The 16,515-nt window shown below is 45.5% G+C and overlaps 1 protein-coding gene across 2 annotated transcripts in view; it reads right to left on the bottom strand.

Annotated features, from left to right (window-relative positions):
• Window positions 1-15,702, bottom strand: part of LOC144150978 (very long-chain specific acyl-CoA dehydrogenase, mitochondrial-like) — a 50,888-nt gene extending 35,186 nt beyond the window's left edge. For both annotated transcript variants that reach the window (XM_077682279.1, XM_077682280.1), the window contains exons 1-4: window positions 15,504-15,702; window positions 9,283-9,355; window positions 2,924-2,996; window positions 104-168 (exon numbers count right to left, since the gene is read on the bottom strand). In XM_077682279.1, coding sequence (XP_077538405.1) covers window positions 104-168; window positions 2,924-2,996; window positions 9,283-9,355; window positions 15,504-15,553 — 261 coding nt within the window. In that variant the 5' untranslated portion in view covers window positions 15,554-15,702. The remainder of the gene's footprint in view (window positions 1-103; window positions 169-2,923; window positions 2,997-9,282; window positions 9,356-15,503) is intronic.
• Window positions 15,703-16,515: the final 813 nt, after the last annotated feature.

The raw sequence follows: 16,515 nt of genomic DNA, 5'->3' as shown, positions 1-16,515 counted from the left end.
GTTCGTGTCCGGTCTAAAAAAACACTTCCCGGCACACTAAGAAATGTGTTAGCTGCGACCCCACGAGCCGTACGCAAACCTTTCGAATGAAAGCAGCGCTTACCGTCAGGAACCGCTGCAACGGATCCACCAGCATCCTTAACGTCTCCGTCTGGTCCGCTGTCAGCACTGCACACAGCCCCCACATGCACACGCCATAAGTGGCATACGCGCACTGTATTCATTCAAATATAACACCAGGCCTGGCATCTATGTACCGTATTTATTCGAATACAAGGCGAGGCTTCTTTCCAAAATCCGTAGCCTCTCAGTCATAACCCGCCTTACATTCGAAACTCACAAATATACTTTTTTTTTTCTTTTTTGACTCTCCAAACTGCACCCACGCCTTAAAATCATGACCGCCTTCGAATAAATACGGTACTACAACCAACTCGTCAACGGGCCTTTCCAAGACCTACCCCTGACCTCAAAACTGCTAGTGGTGCCCTCTTAACGTTCACCAAGCATGAGGTCATGGATTCAATGCCCAGCTGCTTGTGGCTCTTCCTCTGATGGAGGTGAAAAACAAAAACGCCCTCGTGTCGAGATTTCAATGATTTATTTGTGGGGTTTAACGCGTGAAGCTACACGTGCACTATGAGGCACGCCATAGTGCAAGGCTCCAGACAAATTCTGACCGCCTTGGGGATCTTTAACGTGTTCCGAAACCTCGACACACAGGCATTTTTGCTTTTCCGCTTCCATAAGAACAGCGGCCACCCCTGCACCCAAGATCAAACCTGCGTGCTTGGGCTAAGCAGCACAACGTCTTAGCTACTGAGCCACTGCGGTTGGTGTTGCAATTTTGGCACAAGTTAAAGATGAGCCTAAATCAAAAACCCATAGCCCTCCCCCACGGAGTGTCCCATAACGCATGTGTCCAATTGGCGCTTAAAACTGTTGCCCTCTTTTATTCAGCCATCCAAAACAGTTCTGAGCAGTACTGGGCAGTACAGACCCACTCTCGCCATAGACATTCTTTGAGGGCAAAAAAAAAAAAAACCGAAGCAGCTGTGCAACAGTTCTGAGCAAACCAAAATGACAAATAAAAGAGGCCATCCAATTTCAACTCACTCCACACACACAGCTCTTCCAGTGCACAGTGATGAATTGTGCAGCTCTGTTTTTCTTTTTTTTTTTTCCCACAAGTGCATGTTTTACAAAACTTTCTCACAAATTGCACGGCAGTTTTGACACGTCAGTGAGCAGCTGGGTTGCCATATGAAAGACAATCATCCTTTCGTTAAAAGCAAAAAAAAAAAGGAAAAAAGAAAACCTGTCGCAGCGCTCGCACAAGTGGCCAGAACAGGACACTCACTGGCAGAGTGAGTGAAATGCTTCATCTTCTCACGCAGCCCGGCACAATGAAAGATTCTCGCATTGCAACTCAGTAAAAGGTTGTTGGAGTTAAACTACTGCTTCGCAAATGAACTGAAATTAATGCCCGAACGTTGAACAAGCAGTAAAACAAAGTGGCGTCCACAGCCAAGCGTCCGCAAATCAAATGCCGGGGCATTCAGTCTGCACACATGTATCTCAAAGCGCTGTCCTTTCAGAAACGTCAAATCAGATTGAGGAGGTCATTCTAAGTTCGAACAAGAGCAGTCTAGGCAGGACCTAACGCCAGAAGGAACGCACAGACATTTCACTTCCAGCACGGGATAAGATAACCCTACACAACTGGGAACAAAACATAAACAAAACAATTCACAGAACATGGCTTGCAACAACACATCTCTCGTAAAACTTTTTCCCAGCAGTAGTTTCGCCCCGAGTTGCAGCAGATGAAGATGTGCATCTGATTTATATAGTATCAAAGTTGTAAGATGCTACTGAGACTGACAAACATGGGACACATCTCGAGTTCTTACTATCCACTCAAAAAAAAAAAAAAGAGAACAAGAAGAAGAAGAAGCAGCAGAAGAAATGCGTGTCAGCTCCCAACCAATCAGCCGAAACTTGAGAACTCTGCCCCTGCCGGTTTCTTTGTATTCCCTCATACACTTTGCAAATAGGGAATTGAAGCTTCGTTGGAGATAGCAGTTAGTGACGCCTATTCTGCTTCTTGACCGAGTAACATGCTATTGTTCATATGATACTGTAGCAATGAGCCTCACTCAGCACGTCAGGCAATGTAATTTATGACTGCTAATAAATGAAAAGCCAGTTCAGCACTAACCTATCTTTAGAGCTCGTTTTGAAGAATAGGCACGCATAAACACAAATCACTGCAGCTGTTCATTTAGTCTTTGTTAATTAAAGCATCCTCATACAATTGCTTCTCTCTCTATCTTTATACCTGTCATTTCTTTCTTCCCTTTCCTTTCCTACCCGATACACTCGACTACACACGTCGTCTGTGTCCACTGGATTTTATTGTGAGGAAGATGATGAGCACATCCGAGGGCTCGCTCTTGCCTGCCGTTGTATACGAACAGCTCTCGCAGAGACATTTCAGGGCCAAGCAACCAGTCCCTGGAGTGCCTAACCCTCTGAAAACAAAAGTACTGGTTAACCACACTGACTACTAAAAGCACTTTGAATAACACTGCGGCCCGCAGCTTGCCAGGAGAAGTTATAAGCACTTTACGTACTGCCACTGCATGCACATTTTTTAGAAGCTGACCAACCACCCTACTCTTGCCCAACCCAGCAGCCATGCTCTCTATCTAATAAGCCAATCAGCGCTGCTTGTACTACACTTAGTCACCACTCTGCTTGGTAGCAACAGCAATACGTTTCACTTCACCCCCCGTACTTGAACACAACACACTTGACCGAGTCCTGGCCACCCTGATAAGCCCATCAATGCCGCGTAGAGTGGAATGTCTGTGTACCATCACGTGAACAAACCATGTGCCACCGTGCGAGGGCCACTCACCTTCAGGAAACGGGAAAATCTGCGTCACATTGGCCTCCCCCATGAACAGGTTGGTGAGGAACGAGTTGGACTCCTGCATAGAGGGATGTCACAGTCAGGCTCCCATCCTCCATTTTAACGAATGACTGTTGTGCCAGCAGCCACACACACAAAAAGTCACACGGGGTCACATCAAGGGTCACATCAGGGTCACGTCGAAAAAGCCACATCAAGCCTCTGTCGAGTCTTAAGGCAAAGGCTTTCATAGCAGGACCGATGGCGTCCTGTTACAAAACTAATGCATTTCCCCATAGACCTGTTGGCCTACCAAAAAGCTCCGATAAGATCTCTGGACGCAATTTGTGTGTGTGAAACCGGGCCTCCATTGCGTCAAACCAGCTACTTGAAAATTGCAAAAAATGTTTGGTTCTAGTACAATACAATAAAACAATACACGGATCGATCATGAAGAAGAAGTACAATAATATGGCTTTATCTCATAAACCATGTATCGGTATACATTTAGATCCCTCGTAGATGCGTTTACTTACTGCACAAAAAACCATTGCACGAGTTCGTTCTTCATTTGCAATTGCGGTCTTTGAAAGTTTGATGATCCATGATCCATCGGACGCATTTTCAGCAACGGTTGTACTCACTTTCAGCGAAAGCTTTTTGACGCATTTCTGACGCAGTTTTGATGTGAGTATGCTTCCTCGCTTTTCTCAACTTTTTTTTAGCACGGGACAGTAAATTTTTTCCACTCAGACCCGTGTGTGTGTGTGTGTGTGTGTGTGTGTGTGTGTGTGTGTGTGTGTGTGTGTGTGTGTGTGTGTGTGTGTGTGTGTGTGTGTGTGTGTGTGTGTGTGTGTGTGTGTGTGTGTGTGTGTGTGTGTGTGTGTGTGTGTGTGTGTGTGTGTGTGTGTGTGTGTGTGTGTGTGTGTGTGTGTGTGTGTGTGTGTGTGTGTGTGTGTGTGTGTGTGTGTGTGTGTGTGTGTGTGTGTGTGTGTGTGTGTGTGTGTGTGTGTGTGTGTGTGTGTGTGTGTGTGTGTGTGTGTGTGTGTGTGTGTGTGTGTGTGTGTGTGTGTGTGTGTGTGTGTGTGTGTGTGTGTGTGTGTGTGTGTGTGTGTGTGTGTGTGTGTGTGTGTGTGTGTGTGTGTGTGTGTGTGTGTGTGTGTGTGTGTGTGTGTGTGTGTGTGTGTGTGTGTGTGTGTGTGTGTGTGTGTGTGTGTGTGTGTGTGTGTGTGTGTGTGTGTGTGTGTGTGTGTGTGTGTGTGTGTGTGTGTGTGTGTGTGTGTGTGTGTGTGTGTGTGTGTGTGTGTGTGTGTGTGTGTGTGTGTGTGTGTGTGTGTGTGTGTGTGTGTGTGTGTGTGTGTGTGTGTGTGTGTGTGTGTGTGTGTGTGTGTGTGTGTGTGTGTGTGTGTGTGTGTGTGTGTGTGTGTGTGTGTGTGTGTGTGTGTGTGTGTGTGTGTGTGTGTGTGTGTGTGTGTGTGTGTGTGTGTGTGTGTGTGTGTGTGTGTGTGTGTGTGTGTGTGTGTGTGTGTGTGTGTGTGTGTGTGTGTGTGTGTGTGTGTGTGTGTGTGTGTGTGTGTGTGTGTGTGTGTGTGTGTGTGTGTGTGTGTGTGAGTGAGTGAGTGAGTGAGTGAGTGAGTGAGTGAGTGAGTGAGTGAGTGAGTGAGTGAGTGAGTGAGAGAAAGAGAGAGAGAGAGAGAGAGAGAGAGAGAGAGAGAGAGAGAGAGAGAGAGAGAGAGAGAGAGAGAGAGAGAGAGTTGTCTCCTCCCACTTGTCATTCCTTGTCCTGCCTTTAAATTTTGAAGTGATGTCAGGGGCCATCTTTCTTTCGAGGTCGATGAGGGGGAGCTCACGTCCCAACGGCTAGTTCAAATTTTTGCAGCCCCACGAAGGTTCCTTGATAGAGCTGCAGTCATGTTTAGTAGAGCAAAAGCTCAATATGGAAGGCTCAGCCAAGAATTTCCCTAAGCAGTTCATGAAAGTGGGCAACGGATTATCAGGATGGTTTCTACGGCAACAGAGATGTTGCAGGGCAGCACTCCATAACAGCAAGAGAAGGGACGTGCAATTTGAAAAAGGACCTGTGCTGTGACACTATGCACTGCAAGAATGCCATGCTTGCCTAGCATAATGTCCCAGCACAAACAGGTCAAACTGTTTGCCTCGTCTTGCCATTGGCTTATTCTGCCCTACTGAATGCTGTAATTGGTCATTAAAAGGCACGGCGGTGAGACTGACCCACATTACTAGAGTTCAAGGAGGATTTAAGTTAGGCCTCGTTATGGGCCACAGCTTTCACTCGAGGTTCTCTTATGTGACAACATGGAGAGTCCTCAACTACTACGGCTTTTTTTTTTTTGGCTGCCAAGGCTGGACCTGTTGTGCTATATCTGCAGCGGCCGCTTTGGGAAAGCTTTGGAAACTGACTGGCTTGGCAGAGGTAACAAACCAAATGCAAACCCAAAATAAAGACTAAAACAAGGGTGGTAAGGAGGGGATTGTAACCAAGCTATAATCCCCAACAGCAAAGCACGAGCAAGCATCAAAACAGTTTAATTTCACAAAGCTGGTACATACTAGAAACTGAAGAAAAAGTTCAAATTGAGGCCACAATGAGAGAAAACCAGATGAAAGCGTTTTTTATTTTTTTTGTTGTGCAATTAAAGTGCGATTGCAATGCACCTGGCCACCCATGTACCTTTCAAATGCTGTCAAGTGTTACTACGGCACTTTGCAAAGGTGCAGGTGTGTTCATCTACGTGTGCATTTTATCCACCTAAAATTAAAAGCGAGGCAAAATTATCCCACACGCCTGGCTCTTGCCACTAGTGATGGCAGTGAATGGCTAGTAATGTCCTATCCCAGAGAGAAGACGAGAAAAGAAATCTGACATAACACAAAAAAAAAGTAGTGAATGCAGCAGCTCATTTGCAGACAAAGAAGTACAGTCTGCAACACTACAACAAAGTCTGCTTCGATGAAATTTCTGCTACAACGAAGGATTTCCGACACCCCATTTTGTTTCCTACAGGACGCAGTGCATAACGGCCCCCTCGTCAACAAACAACTTTCTCTTAACCATTTCCCTTCGATGAAATTTCCGTGAAGGAAAAGTTAGCATTTTCTGTACATTTGTAAAGTAAATCGAAGGTTGACGCCGACAATGGTTCGGTGGCTTTCCCTTTGTAACGGGATGACACTCCTTGGTGAATACAATCACTCGGGCATCTTGGGCTCAACAGGTTCACTTGTTATCGTCCCTTCTTATTTTAACAAGTGCGTCTTCATCGTACCTCTAGTTGACACTTGGTAATGTCAACTGAGCTTAGTGCGCTGTTACTGGCTGCCCATCCTTTGAGCACTCCACTCGTATCCGTGGTGTTACCTGTGTCATGTGTGCCCCCTCGAATGCCTCATAATGAAACCACTGTGTGATGGCAATGACAATATCATCATCATCATCTCTACACCCACTGCAGCGCAAAGGCCTCTCCCATGGATCTCCAATTATCCCGGTCCTGCACTAACTCCTACCAATTTACCCCCACAAACTTCTTGATCTCATCTGCCCATCTAACTTTCTGCCGCCCCCTGCCACACTTGCCTTCTCTAGGGATCCACTCCGTTACCCTTAATCACCAACGGTTATCTTGCCTTCGCATTACATGCCCTGCCCACGTCCATTTCTTCTTAATTTTTACTAATACGTCCGTAACACGCGTTTGTTCCCTGACCCGCTCCACTCTTCTCTTGTTGTGTTTGAACGTTACCCCTAGATGGCAATGTAACCACGATCAACTTGTAAGGGAGCTCACTTGCTATCCAGTTCCAGTTAGGCCTAATGAAGACAAAATTACACCTCAGCCCCCGGCGTACGCCTTCAGTGCTTTGTATCGATGATTTCAATTTGACTTGAAAACCAAAATGCTTTTTTAAGTGTAATGCTGAAGCTCCCAAATTATTCTGAGAGCAATTTATATTACCACGAGAAGTGATCAGTGTCGCATAGCGCTATGTTCGCACATCAGTGAGGAAAAATAGGTCACCTCATCATGTAAATCACACCATGACAATGTGGCCCGCAGTGAAGACACCATTGCTTTGACAGTGATCGTGGACTGCCAATCATTTTGCAATTTTGGGTCAGTGACAGCGAGTTTCAGTTACATAATTGCACTTCAGTCAGAGGTGAACGTCAGTCAGAGGCCTGCGCAAAGCGATAACAGTGATTGCTCAACCATGCACCTTTCAAACATACACGACATAAAAGGTCGCTCTGCCTGCAGCAATACAAGTATACCAAAATAATTTCAAAATACACCTGGAATCTTTTTTTTCTTTTCGTGCAGAGCAAAGACACAAACTGCGCCAGCACAGTATCCCATATCAACGCATACACAAAAAAAGAACGATCACGAAAAAAAAAAATGAACCCACACATACACGGCATAATTACCTTTCCAGTGGGCATTGGCATGTTATCTACAAAGTAAAAAAGGTAGCGTACAGCCTGGCCGAGTGACTTCCCAAGGCCCCACAAATAGCCTATAAAAATTAAACAAAAAAAAAAGCAGGGAGCAGGTGCACCTGCTTTGCTCAAGCCTTTATTAACTGACACTGCTTTGCCTTATTTAAAGAAAATAATATTTTTTGCCTGTCAGCGCACATTTTCGCAGCATAAACTTCAATTTTAACAGTATAGCCCTCCTTTTTGTTGTTTTCACAACAACGAAGTTTAACCACGACAAATTTTTTCCCGTGACCCATGAATTTCATCATAGCAGGATATTTTGACTATACTTTCTTGCCTACCGCTATAACTGGATGAGAGAGAGAGAAGACATGGAAGAAGTGGGCGTGGCTTCACTAAAAATGCCACTGGGGCTGCAATGGCTAGATGTAATGTAGGACAACAAATTGGTGCGCACGTGACTAGATGGGTAGATTGATTGATTGGTCCTGCTTCAAACAAACAAGACAGCTGCAGTAATGTTTCTCGCAAAACACAAACGTTAGTATTTAAACTGGCATTCAAATCTGCCTTCTATTCGTTTTACACAAATATTTCGTTTATGCCGCAAAAGATCGACAAGTACATGAATCCGACGTCTGGGTCAAAGAGTGCAAAAAAGGTCGGGGCTAACTATTTTTCTCACGTTTTTTTACACCTCTTCCTGTTCGGTTTATTCAGCTTGGCAAGTGCGGTAGCAAGGCTCAAGTTCCTCCTCCTGCCACCACTTCCCATTCAATTACTGACGACAAAGAATCGCGGTTTCACAGCTATCTTGAAAACGTCCCTCGGTCGTTTCAGCTGACGCAGCAGATGAGCATGCGTTGCGTGTGCAGATAAAATTTCAATAAAAATGCGATCACTACCACAGCACTCGACCTAAGCTGATAAAGAAACCCACGTTGATAACGCAATACACCAGCGGGACGGCAGAGAAATGACTTACACTTGTTCATATAGAGCTGCTTGGCGAAGCAATCAAAGGAAGTTATAAGTGCACTGTTTCACTAGTGCTACAGTGCGAAATAAGAAAACGCTGCCGATAAATTTGCAAGAATGAGTGGGCATACAGATATGCCAGGCAATCATGCCAACCAATCAGACCGAAAACCAATGTCTTCCAAGAAGCGTTTTATGGGCATTAGTGCACTTCAACGGAGCTAGAGCCTGGCTGGGAGCAGACAAGTCTACCTCTTTCATTTGACAACATGTTGTGTGCCTAAGAGTGCGGTGCTTTTATTTTGGGTTGTGTTGCAGTGTGTGGACTCTGCCATGTAAAAACGCGTAAAATTTGGTGGTGATTGACATGTTTTTCTTACCTTTGATGTATCGTAGTAATAATTTTGTTGTAAATTTGTTGCACCTTTGTTTTACCTTTGAACAAGCGGTACCTTTCCTGCTTGGACCTTAAATTGTTCGCAGTATATGATAAATAAAAATAAAATAAACAAATGAAACTGGAACAGAACAGCACAACTGGGCCCACACTGAAACCAGCCCGTTGCCCCCATTAGGACAAAGTGGGGCCTGCGGGGTGGAAGCCGTGAACGGTACTGGCAACACACCTGTGAAAGCCGCCCCTCCTCCTTTCCTATCGAAAACCCACCCGTGGAATGCGTTCAACATTGCTGAGCATTGCAAATACTCAGCTGTGAAAGCACAGCCTTGTACACGCACTGCAGCCACTTCAGCCACACCGTCGTCTTTCAGGGATGCGAAACCAGCCACTCCACCCCCAGCCTATCGCGAGTGAGCTGCCTCAGTTTTTGTGCAGCCATGGCCTGCCATGGAGAGGGACGTTCTACTCTCCCGATTTGAGAAAGGGGGAGAGGGGGAGAGGGGGAGAGGGTGCACTGACCACTTTCTTGAAGGTCCGCTGCCGCTGCCCGCTTGGTGCTGCATGGCCAGCCTCACTGCTCGCCCAGCGCCGCCTACACACACAAACAGACGTGCCCATTTCAGACCACAACCGACACGCACTAAAAAATAGATTGACTGATTGATTATGAGGTTTAAGGGGGGAGACTGCTCTTAAAACAGCTTGCTTTAATTGTTAAGTAAACTGTGAAACTTGCCAGTCTTGCTGCTACCCCCCCCCCCCACTGATTTCAAGTAGGCCATTATTTTTTGAGCAAGTCAATTAGTTACAAAGATAGAGATAATTAGCCAGTTTTGGAGGAACAGCAGACAATACCGTGTTGGCCATGGAACTGTAATCTTTATATTTTCCAATACTGTGAACCCTGGTGAGTGCAATACGGGAATCAGGTTGTTGTTGCACTGCTTGGAACTGATTTTACAGCTCATTAAACCTTGGTGGCAAGAGACCATTTCGAATGCCCATTTCAAACACCAAAGCTTAATGAGCTGTAAAATTAGTCTTAAGCGGTGCATCAAGAAGCCGATTCTCTTATTGAACTCCCCAGGATTCAGAGTAATGGAAAATATAAAGATTACAGTTTCATGGCCAACACTGTTTTGTCTATTGTTCCCCCGAAACTGGCTAATTACCTCTATCTTGGTAACTAATTGACTTACTCAAAAAATAATGGCCTACTTGAAATCCGTAGGGGAAAAGGCAACATGAGTGACTTACTTAATTAAAGCAAGCTGTTTTAAAAGCAGTGTACCCCCTTAACGCACCGACACTACACAGGCAATGAGGTGCGCCCTAGTGGAGGGCTCCGGATTAATTTTAACCACCTGGGGATCTTTAATGTGCACCAAAATCTCAAGCACATGCATTTGCTCTTTTCGCCTCCATCAGAAAAGCGGCCGCCATGGCCGCGATTAAAAAATAAGTGCCTCAACAAGCTCCCACAATTGTAAGTAAAGTAATAGTGTCTATCTAACGTAACAAGCTCGCACGTGACATCGCCAGTGCTTGCAATGTAGTTGTACTAGTAGAAACTCCCAACAGCTTGCCTAATGGGACACTGAACTACACTTGTTGAACTCAACTTCTGCAATTATTCACTTTCCCGTCTATTGGGAGCCTGGACCGTTACTTTGTGTCTAAGCTAGGTCAGACGACAAAATAATTACTAGCTGGTTTGCAACATGGCACACTGCCGTTTTATTTAGCCTTCAAAATTTTGATTTTTCGTTAGTTTACTTAAAGCCATTAATTTTGTGTTCACTGGGGCGCAGTTTATGCAGGATAAGCACGCTTGCAAATCAGTAGACACTAGCTGCCAAGATCGCAAACGTCTCGTCACAGCCAGCATCCCTAAATGGGCACAAAGAATGGCGTGAGGGAACCAGCACTTTCGAAAGCAGTGTTCTCAGAGAAAGAAGGGCACAGCCAAAATCTGCTTGCAACATGGTCCACAAACTCAGGGCTTTAACCTGATACAGCAATTACAGACAGCGTTCACAACTCTCTTATATATTCCTTTAGAAGGACATAGTAATGCCTCTAATTCCCACATATTTCGGGGCATATCGTACGCTGCACTTTTTTCAGCAATTGAGATATCGGGTACATGTTTGAGTCATTTTGTTCAGCACTTTTTCTTCTACCGATTGAACCAAAAGTACACTTAACCCACATTAAAACGAAGCCCTTGGGACTGGGTACTTACTTTGTTATAGGCAATTATTCATTAAAAGATGTGCCCTGAATGCACCAAAGAGGAGCACATGCAAAACTTTAAATACAATGAGCTTTGGAACCAAGAAATTTCTTCATAACTAAGGTTCACTGTATTTTATCAAACAAAAGAATTAGAACCAAACTTTTCCCCTAGTAAATGATTCCAAACAAACTTTTGGACATCTTTTTGTAATCATAAATTGTTTACTGTACAGCCCTAATGCTCAGTATATCGCAACATAGCCATTTAGCATGCGCAAAAAAAAAAAAAAAAAAGCAGCCTGCTATTCTTTGTAAAAAAAATGGTACCAGCATAACCAAAAATCTCATTTGAGAAAACCAAGTTCAACGTGAAAAATACCTTCAGTCCCCCGTTTTCCGCTCTGCCAACTTTTTTCTGACATATATCAGTAAGAGCCAGCTGCACAGCCATCATCTAGGTCAGCTTTGTGCTACTTTTCCTGTCGTTTAGATTCCAAAGCTTTTGTTGCACGATGTGTTGCTCTGTACGCAAAATACCGTATTTTCGTTGGTACAACCCGCCCCTGCATATAACCCGCACGCCCCCTTTCCGTCGACGAATAAAAAATATATGTATCCCCGTGTACTGCCCGCATATTTTATGCAAAAAGGGATGGACCAAAGCTACTACTCAAGCAACATTACACATTCGTTTATGCAAAAGAACTTGCCTAGCTGACTACATAACAAGATGACTTGCCGCATACATTTTTTTCAGGTTGGTATATTGTTGGGCTGGGTGTGCAAAATAAACACTGTCAACGGAATAACAGTGCCTAGTCGCTATTAATTCTGTAGGGGCACCATGGCCCAATGCGTATTGCGGTGAAGCTGCACCAAAGGAAATGCCTCGCATATAATCCGCACCTCTACTTCACCCCTGAAATTTTCGCATTTTTGGTGCGGGTTATGCATGCGAAAACACGGTACGCAGAAGATGCAGCACGTACACCGGACATAGGTGCACAATAGTGTCTTCAAGTTGCCTCAGCTAACGGCTTTAAGATTGTTGGCAGATGGCTTTTTCTTTGAGCTAAACAGGGAAAGCTTTTCTTTTTTTGTAAATTTGCACTGTAAGCAAGTTGTAGAATGCAGCATCCATCACGCGTCACTGGTCACCTTGCCTTCAGATCTCTTTTTTAGGCAGATACAGATTGCGCAAGATCAAGTGTGACACTGAAAAAGATGCAGAGAACAATTTACTTACATATTACTTTTGTTTTTGTTCAGTATTTTCAATTACTGCGTCTCCTTAGGCCTGCCAGCAGACAGTTTAGAGAGGGGCCCATTAGCTACGAACACAGATTACTCATTACAAGCGTAGTAGGATCGCACGATAAATAAATTCCTCCACACAGTCATCTAGTTGCTGGTAGGACGTGGGAAAAAAAAAAGGACGTGCAGCACATGTCAAGATAAACTGGTCACTTCCATGTCAAACAAAAACAGCCATGTCACCACCCTCATTACCCGCACATGGTTGGTGCATAATACTTGACCCTGGACTTGCTGCGAGGGACAGGAGCATTTATAGAAAGGGGCTAAGCCACAACTAAGAGGCACCATAAATGTTAGCCTCCTAACACTGCCCCCCCCCCCTTCCCTGCCTCTGCAGGGTTCCGCTTTCTCCACAAAAGGCATCACACACGATGCTGCCACGCAAACAATGCAGCCCCATCTTGCATTGTTCACAACTGTCCCGGGAACAATGCAAGCACTGTGTCTTGTCACAGAAGGCTCCATCGTCCCTGCCAAACCTCAGATATAACCTGGTGTCTAATCGGCCGCAAAAACATCCGGGTGCAAAACAAAAAGCAAACCACAACCCCAAACAACAGGCACAATGCCTCCCTAGGCTTATCAGCTCAGTTAGTTCGGTGCAGCATATGCTAGTGTACGTGGTCACAGACCAGTCCCAAGTCAAGTTTTGTTGACCCCTTTCTTATATAAGAGTCAGATAGAAGCAGACACAGCCGATCGGTTCAAAATAAAATCGAGAGCTGGAAAATAGATCAGGAAAAACAGCATGTAGCTCGAATTAGGATTGGAAAACAAAAATTGGAGGCACAGATGGTGCGCTGACAACTGTAACAACAACAATGTTCAATGAACATTAGGAGGAAGTTTTCTCCCAGCATATCATTGCAGTTTTGTGCACACATCAGCTTGCAGCATCAAGTTAACCGTACCTATCGTGGACACAGATATTGCGACTAAACCCGACAGCTGACTTCAAGCAAGCTTGTTTCGCCTTGCTGAATGTACTTCCAATTAATTCACTCTGTTCACTCAGGAGTGACTTCGTGTTAGTCACTGAGCAGTGACAAAATCAAAACGACTGGAGGACACGTGCACTTGACCGGGAGTGTCACATGCGAAAGAAACCTAACTTATCAATGGCCAAGCTTCCGGGTGCGAGAGATAAAGGATAGGAGTGTGCACCGTTGCTCCGAGATACGGCCCTGTCAGTCACCTTGTCCCACTTTCTGCTCCCGCTCCCATCCACTTCTCCCCGCCCCTTTTTTTGCTTACTGTCAGTCAAAGATGGAGAGCCCAACCTGAGACAGTAGTGAGCAATACAAATGAGACAGCGAAAGAAAGTGGAGAAAGACTGCTGTACGAAAAAAAAAAGACCTTACAGGACATGCAAGTAGGGAACTGAAGACTACCATAAATATGTGCATTTAGGCATCTTCCCTCCCTGCTTTGTTGTCAAAAGGTCACTTTTTCACATTGCAAAGTTCCTGGACCTTGTGTCTCACTGAGTTAAATAACGTTCCCTGGCCCCCTTGATCAAGGCTAGCCAGGTTTTGGGTAGGCTTGCACATAAAAGAAAGGTTGCCTTTTGACTGGACTCACCAGAGAAAAAAAAAAAAAATAGAGAGATGCGGTAGTTTCAAATTCCGAATTTCGGGGTTTAACAAGCTTGAGCGGCACCTGGGCTATGCGGTGAGCTGTAGTGGAGGGCTCCAGATTAATTTTGACCACCTGGAGATCTTTTTTGTGTGCCCAAAATCTCGAAACACTGGCGTTTCCCTAGATAAAATGGTTGGTTGATTGATTGTAGGGTTTAACGCACCGATGCAACGCAGGCGATGAGGCGCGCCGTAGTGGAGGGCTCCGGATTAATTTTGACCACCTGGGGATCTTTAACATGCGCCGAAATCTCGTACACACAGGCATTTTTGCTTTTCGCCTCCATCAGAAAAGCGACCGACGCGGCCGGGAATCGAACCCGCGACCTAGATAAAATGGTACGTGGTCCCAGCTGATCCCAGCTGGGAATTCGGCCATACACCAGCTGAAACCAACTACCATTTTCTCTGGGGCTTCACTTATCGCCTCGATCAGAAAAGTGGCCACTGCGGCAGGGAATCGAACTCGCATCCTTCGGCTTGGCAGCCTGCCTTAGCCACTGTGGCCGTTAAATGCGATAGTTTCGACTACCACTCTAAAATTAGTTGCAGATGTTTCCACCTGTTGAATTTTGCTGATTCGGAAATGTTTGAATTTTTAGAATGCAAAACCAGTCACAGAAATAGATGTTGACACATCGTAGTAATGCTGTCTGCTAGTATGCTTTCACTTTTTCTTAGGAAACCTCTCTCAACATTCTAGGGAGGTATTAAAGTGGTATTAAAGTGATAGTTCCATGTTACCATGAACGAAAGTGATGTCATCTTTTGCTGCAGATTAAAATTGCACTGGGAGAACTGCAACAAGTTTTAACTTGTATTGCAATAAACAGACCCATCAAAATCAAAGCTTCCTTTTTCATTTCTGCCTCGAGCTTTGACCACATAAGCATTACGACGATTGGAACGTCACTTGCTGCAGATTAACAATGCACTTTCTACAACAGATGCACATTTGTTGGGGACAGATTTTTTTTTTTTTTTTCAACCTGGAACTTTCACGGTTCGAGATGAAACTGTGTTCGCAAGTGGGAACCAGCTCGAACATGCCGTCCAGTCCTCGCGCGACAAGAATTCTGTGATTTTTTGCCTCTTTCATTGCATGGCTTGACGAGGTGGGAAAGAAGGGTTGTGTCCGCCAAACAAATTATGCATTAAGGGCTTCAGGCGTGCACTTTGTTGACAGATAACGCCGTAAAGGAAAACATTGCCCAAAAGGAAATACAAGAGTTTCTATCGGCGCTTACGGATTACGTCAGCTTTCCTTCCTTTTCACCGTCGCGCAAACCACCCACTCTTCCTCAATTAGTGCGTGGCCCAGTTTCAAAAGCGCACCATCGCCCGCGCGCAGAACCCGAGTTCGAACCCATCACTGGTTGCGTGTATCTTTTCATTCCAGGCGATTTTGACGATGACAGCCCCAATTTTCTCGGCAAACGACCCTCAAGGACGGCCGCTTCCCTGGCGAGACACGCGACAACGGAGTAGAGACGAAATCAGGCGTGAACTATTAACACATAGCACACAAGCAGTGCAACAGCGACATACCCCCATCGGTGCCTGCCGGCTGCGGCGTACGAAGCCACACGTCGCATCATGTTGCAAGCCAGTCGTCAGCGGTAGCGCCCCGAGCACGGCGTTTGCGAAGTAACTGCGAGCGACTACGAGGAAACTCTATGCTGCCGAGTGCTCCGGCTCACTCACTCGACACCACCGGTACTATTGCCACTATTGCCACTACCGCATTCACTTTCTAGGGCACAAGGCGCCGGAGGACGCCAGTTTCGCATTGCCGCCGCTGGTGCGCTGCAAACGATGACAGCATATGAGGGAGATGTAACGGTCAGTGTTGCCAATTTAGCGATTTTGTCGCTAAATTTAGCGACTTTTCATCTATTTAGCGACAGATTTTTCAAATTTAGCGGACAGCGACTTTTTTTAACGGAATCGCCCAAGAGTTCAGCGAAATTTTAGCGACTTCCGTATACAACCGTAATCTTAGTATTTTGAACGGCTTTAGCGCTATCGTGAACACCTCGGTTTTAAAGGAGCACTGAAACCAATTTTCGGCGTTAATATTATTGCACAGTTCGCTTCCTTCACTCAACAGAATACCCTGGCTGAAATATGAGCGGCCTGCGACGTGAAGAACACAGTTTAATTGGATGTCATTTATCGCGCCGACGGAGCAGCGCGCGGAGCGGCACTCAGCGAATGGACATCAGCGTGACATCATCCCGGGAAAGCCAAAAGAAGTGACGCGGAAGCGCTCGTCAAAAACTCGTTACGTCACTTCACGCGCGCGGGCCCACGAGCGGCGAGCGGGTGCAACACCCTCTCAAGCGGGCGCCGGTGATGTCCGCACAAAGCGGTGAGGTCAGTCAGGGATTCTGTCATATGCGCCGTTCGGGATGAAAGCGCGGGAATTTGAAACAAACGATTTTCAGGCCGTTCAATATAAATAACTATCGCGCGCTGAAGTATTTGAAGTGCTGTTTCAGGTTCGCCAGGCCATTAAGCATCGATAAAAGCAATAAAAGTGTAACATAAAATCTTCGTG

The sequence above is a fragment of the Haemaphysalis longicornis genome, unplaced genomic scaffold, assembly GCF_048455015.1.
Source record: "Haemaphysalis longicornis isolate Haplotype H1 unplaced genomic scaffold, Haemaphysalis longicornis Haplotype H1 scaffold_88, whole genome shotgun sequence".
Taxonomy (NCBI): domain Eukaryota; kingdom Metazoa; phylum Arthropoda; class Arachnida; order Ixodida; family Ixodidae; genus Haemaphysalis; species Haemaphysalis longicornis.
Note: the sequence above shows the minus strand (reverse complement) of the source record. Positions and strands in the feature narration are given on the sequence as shown.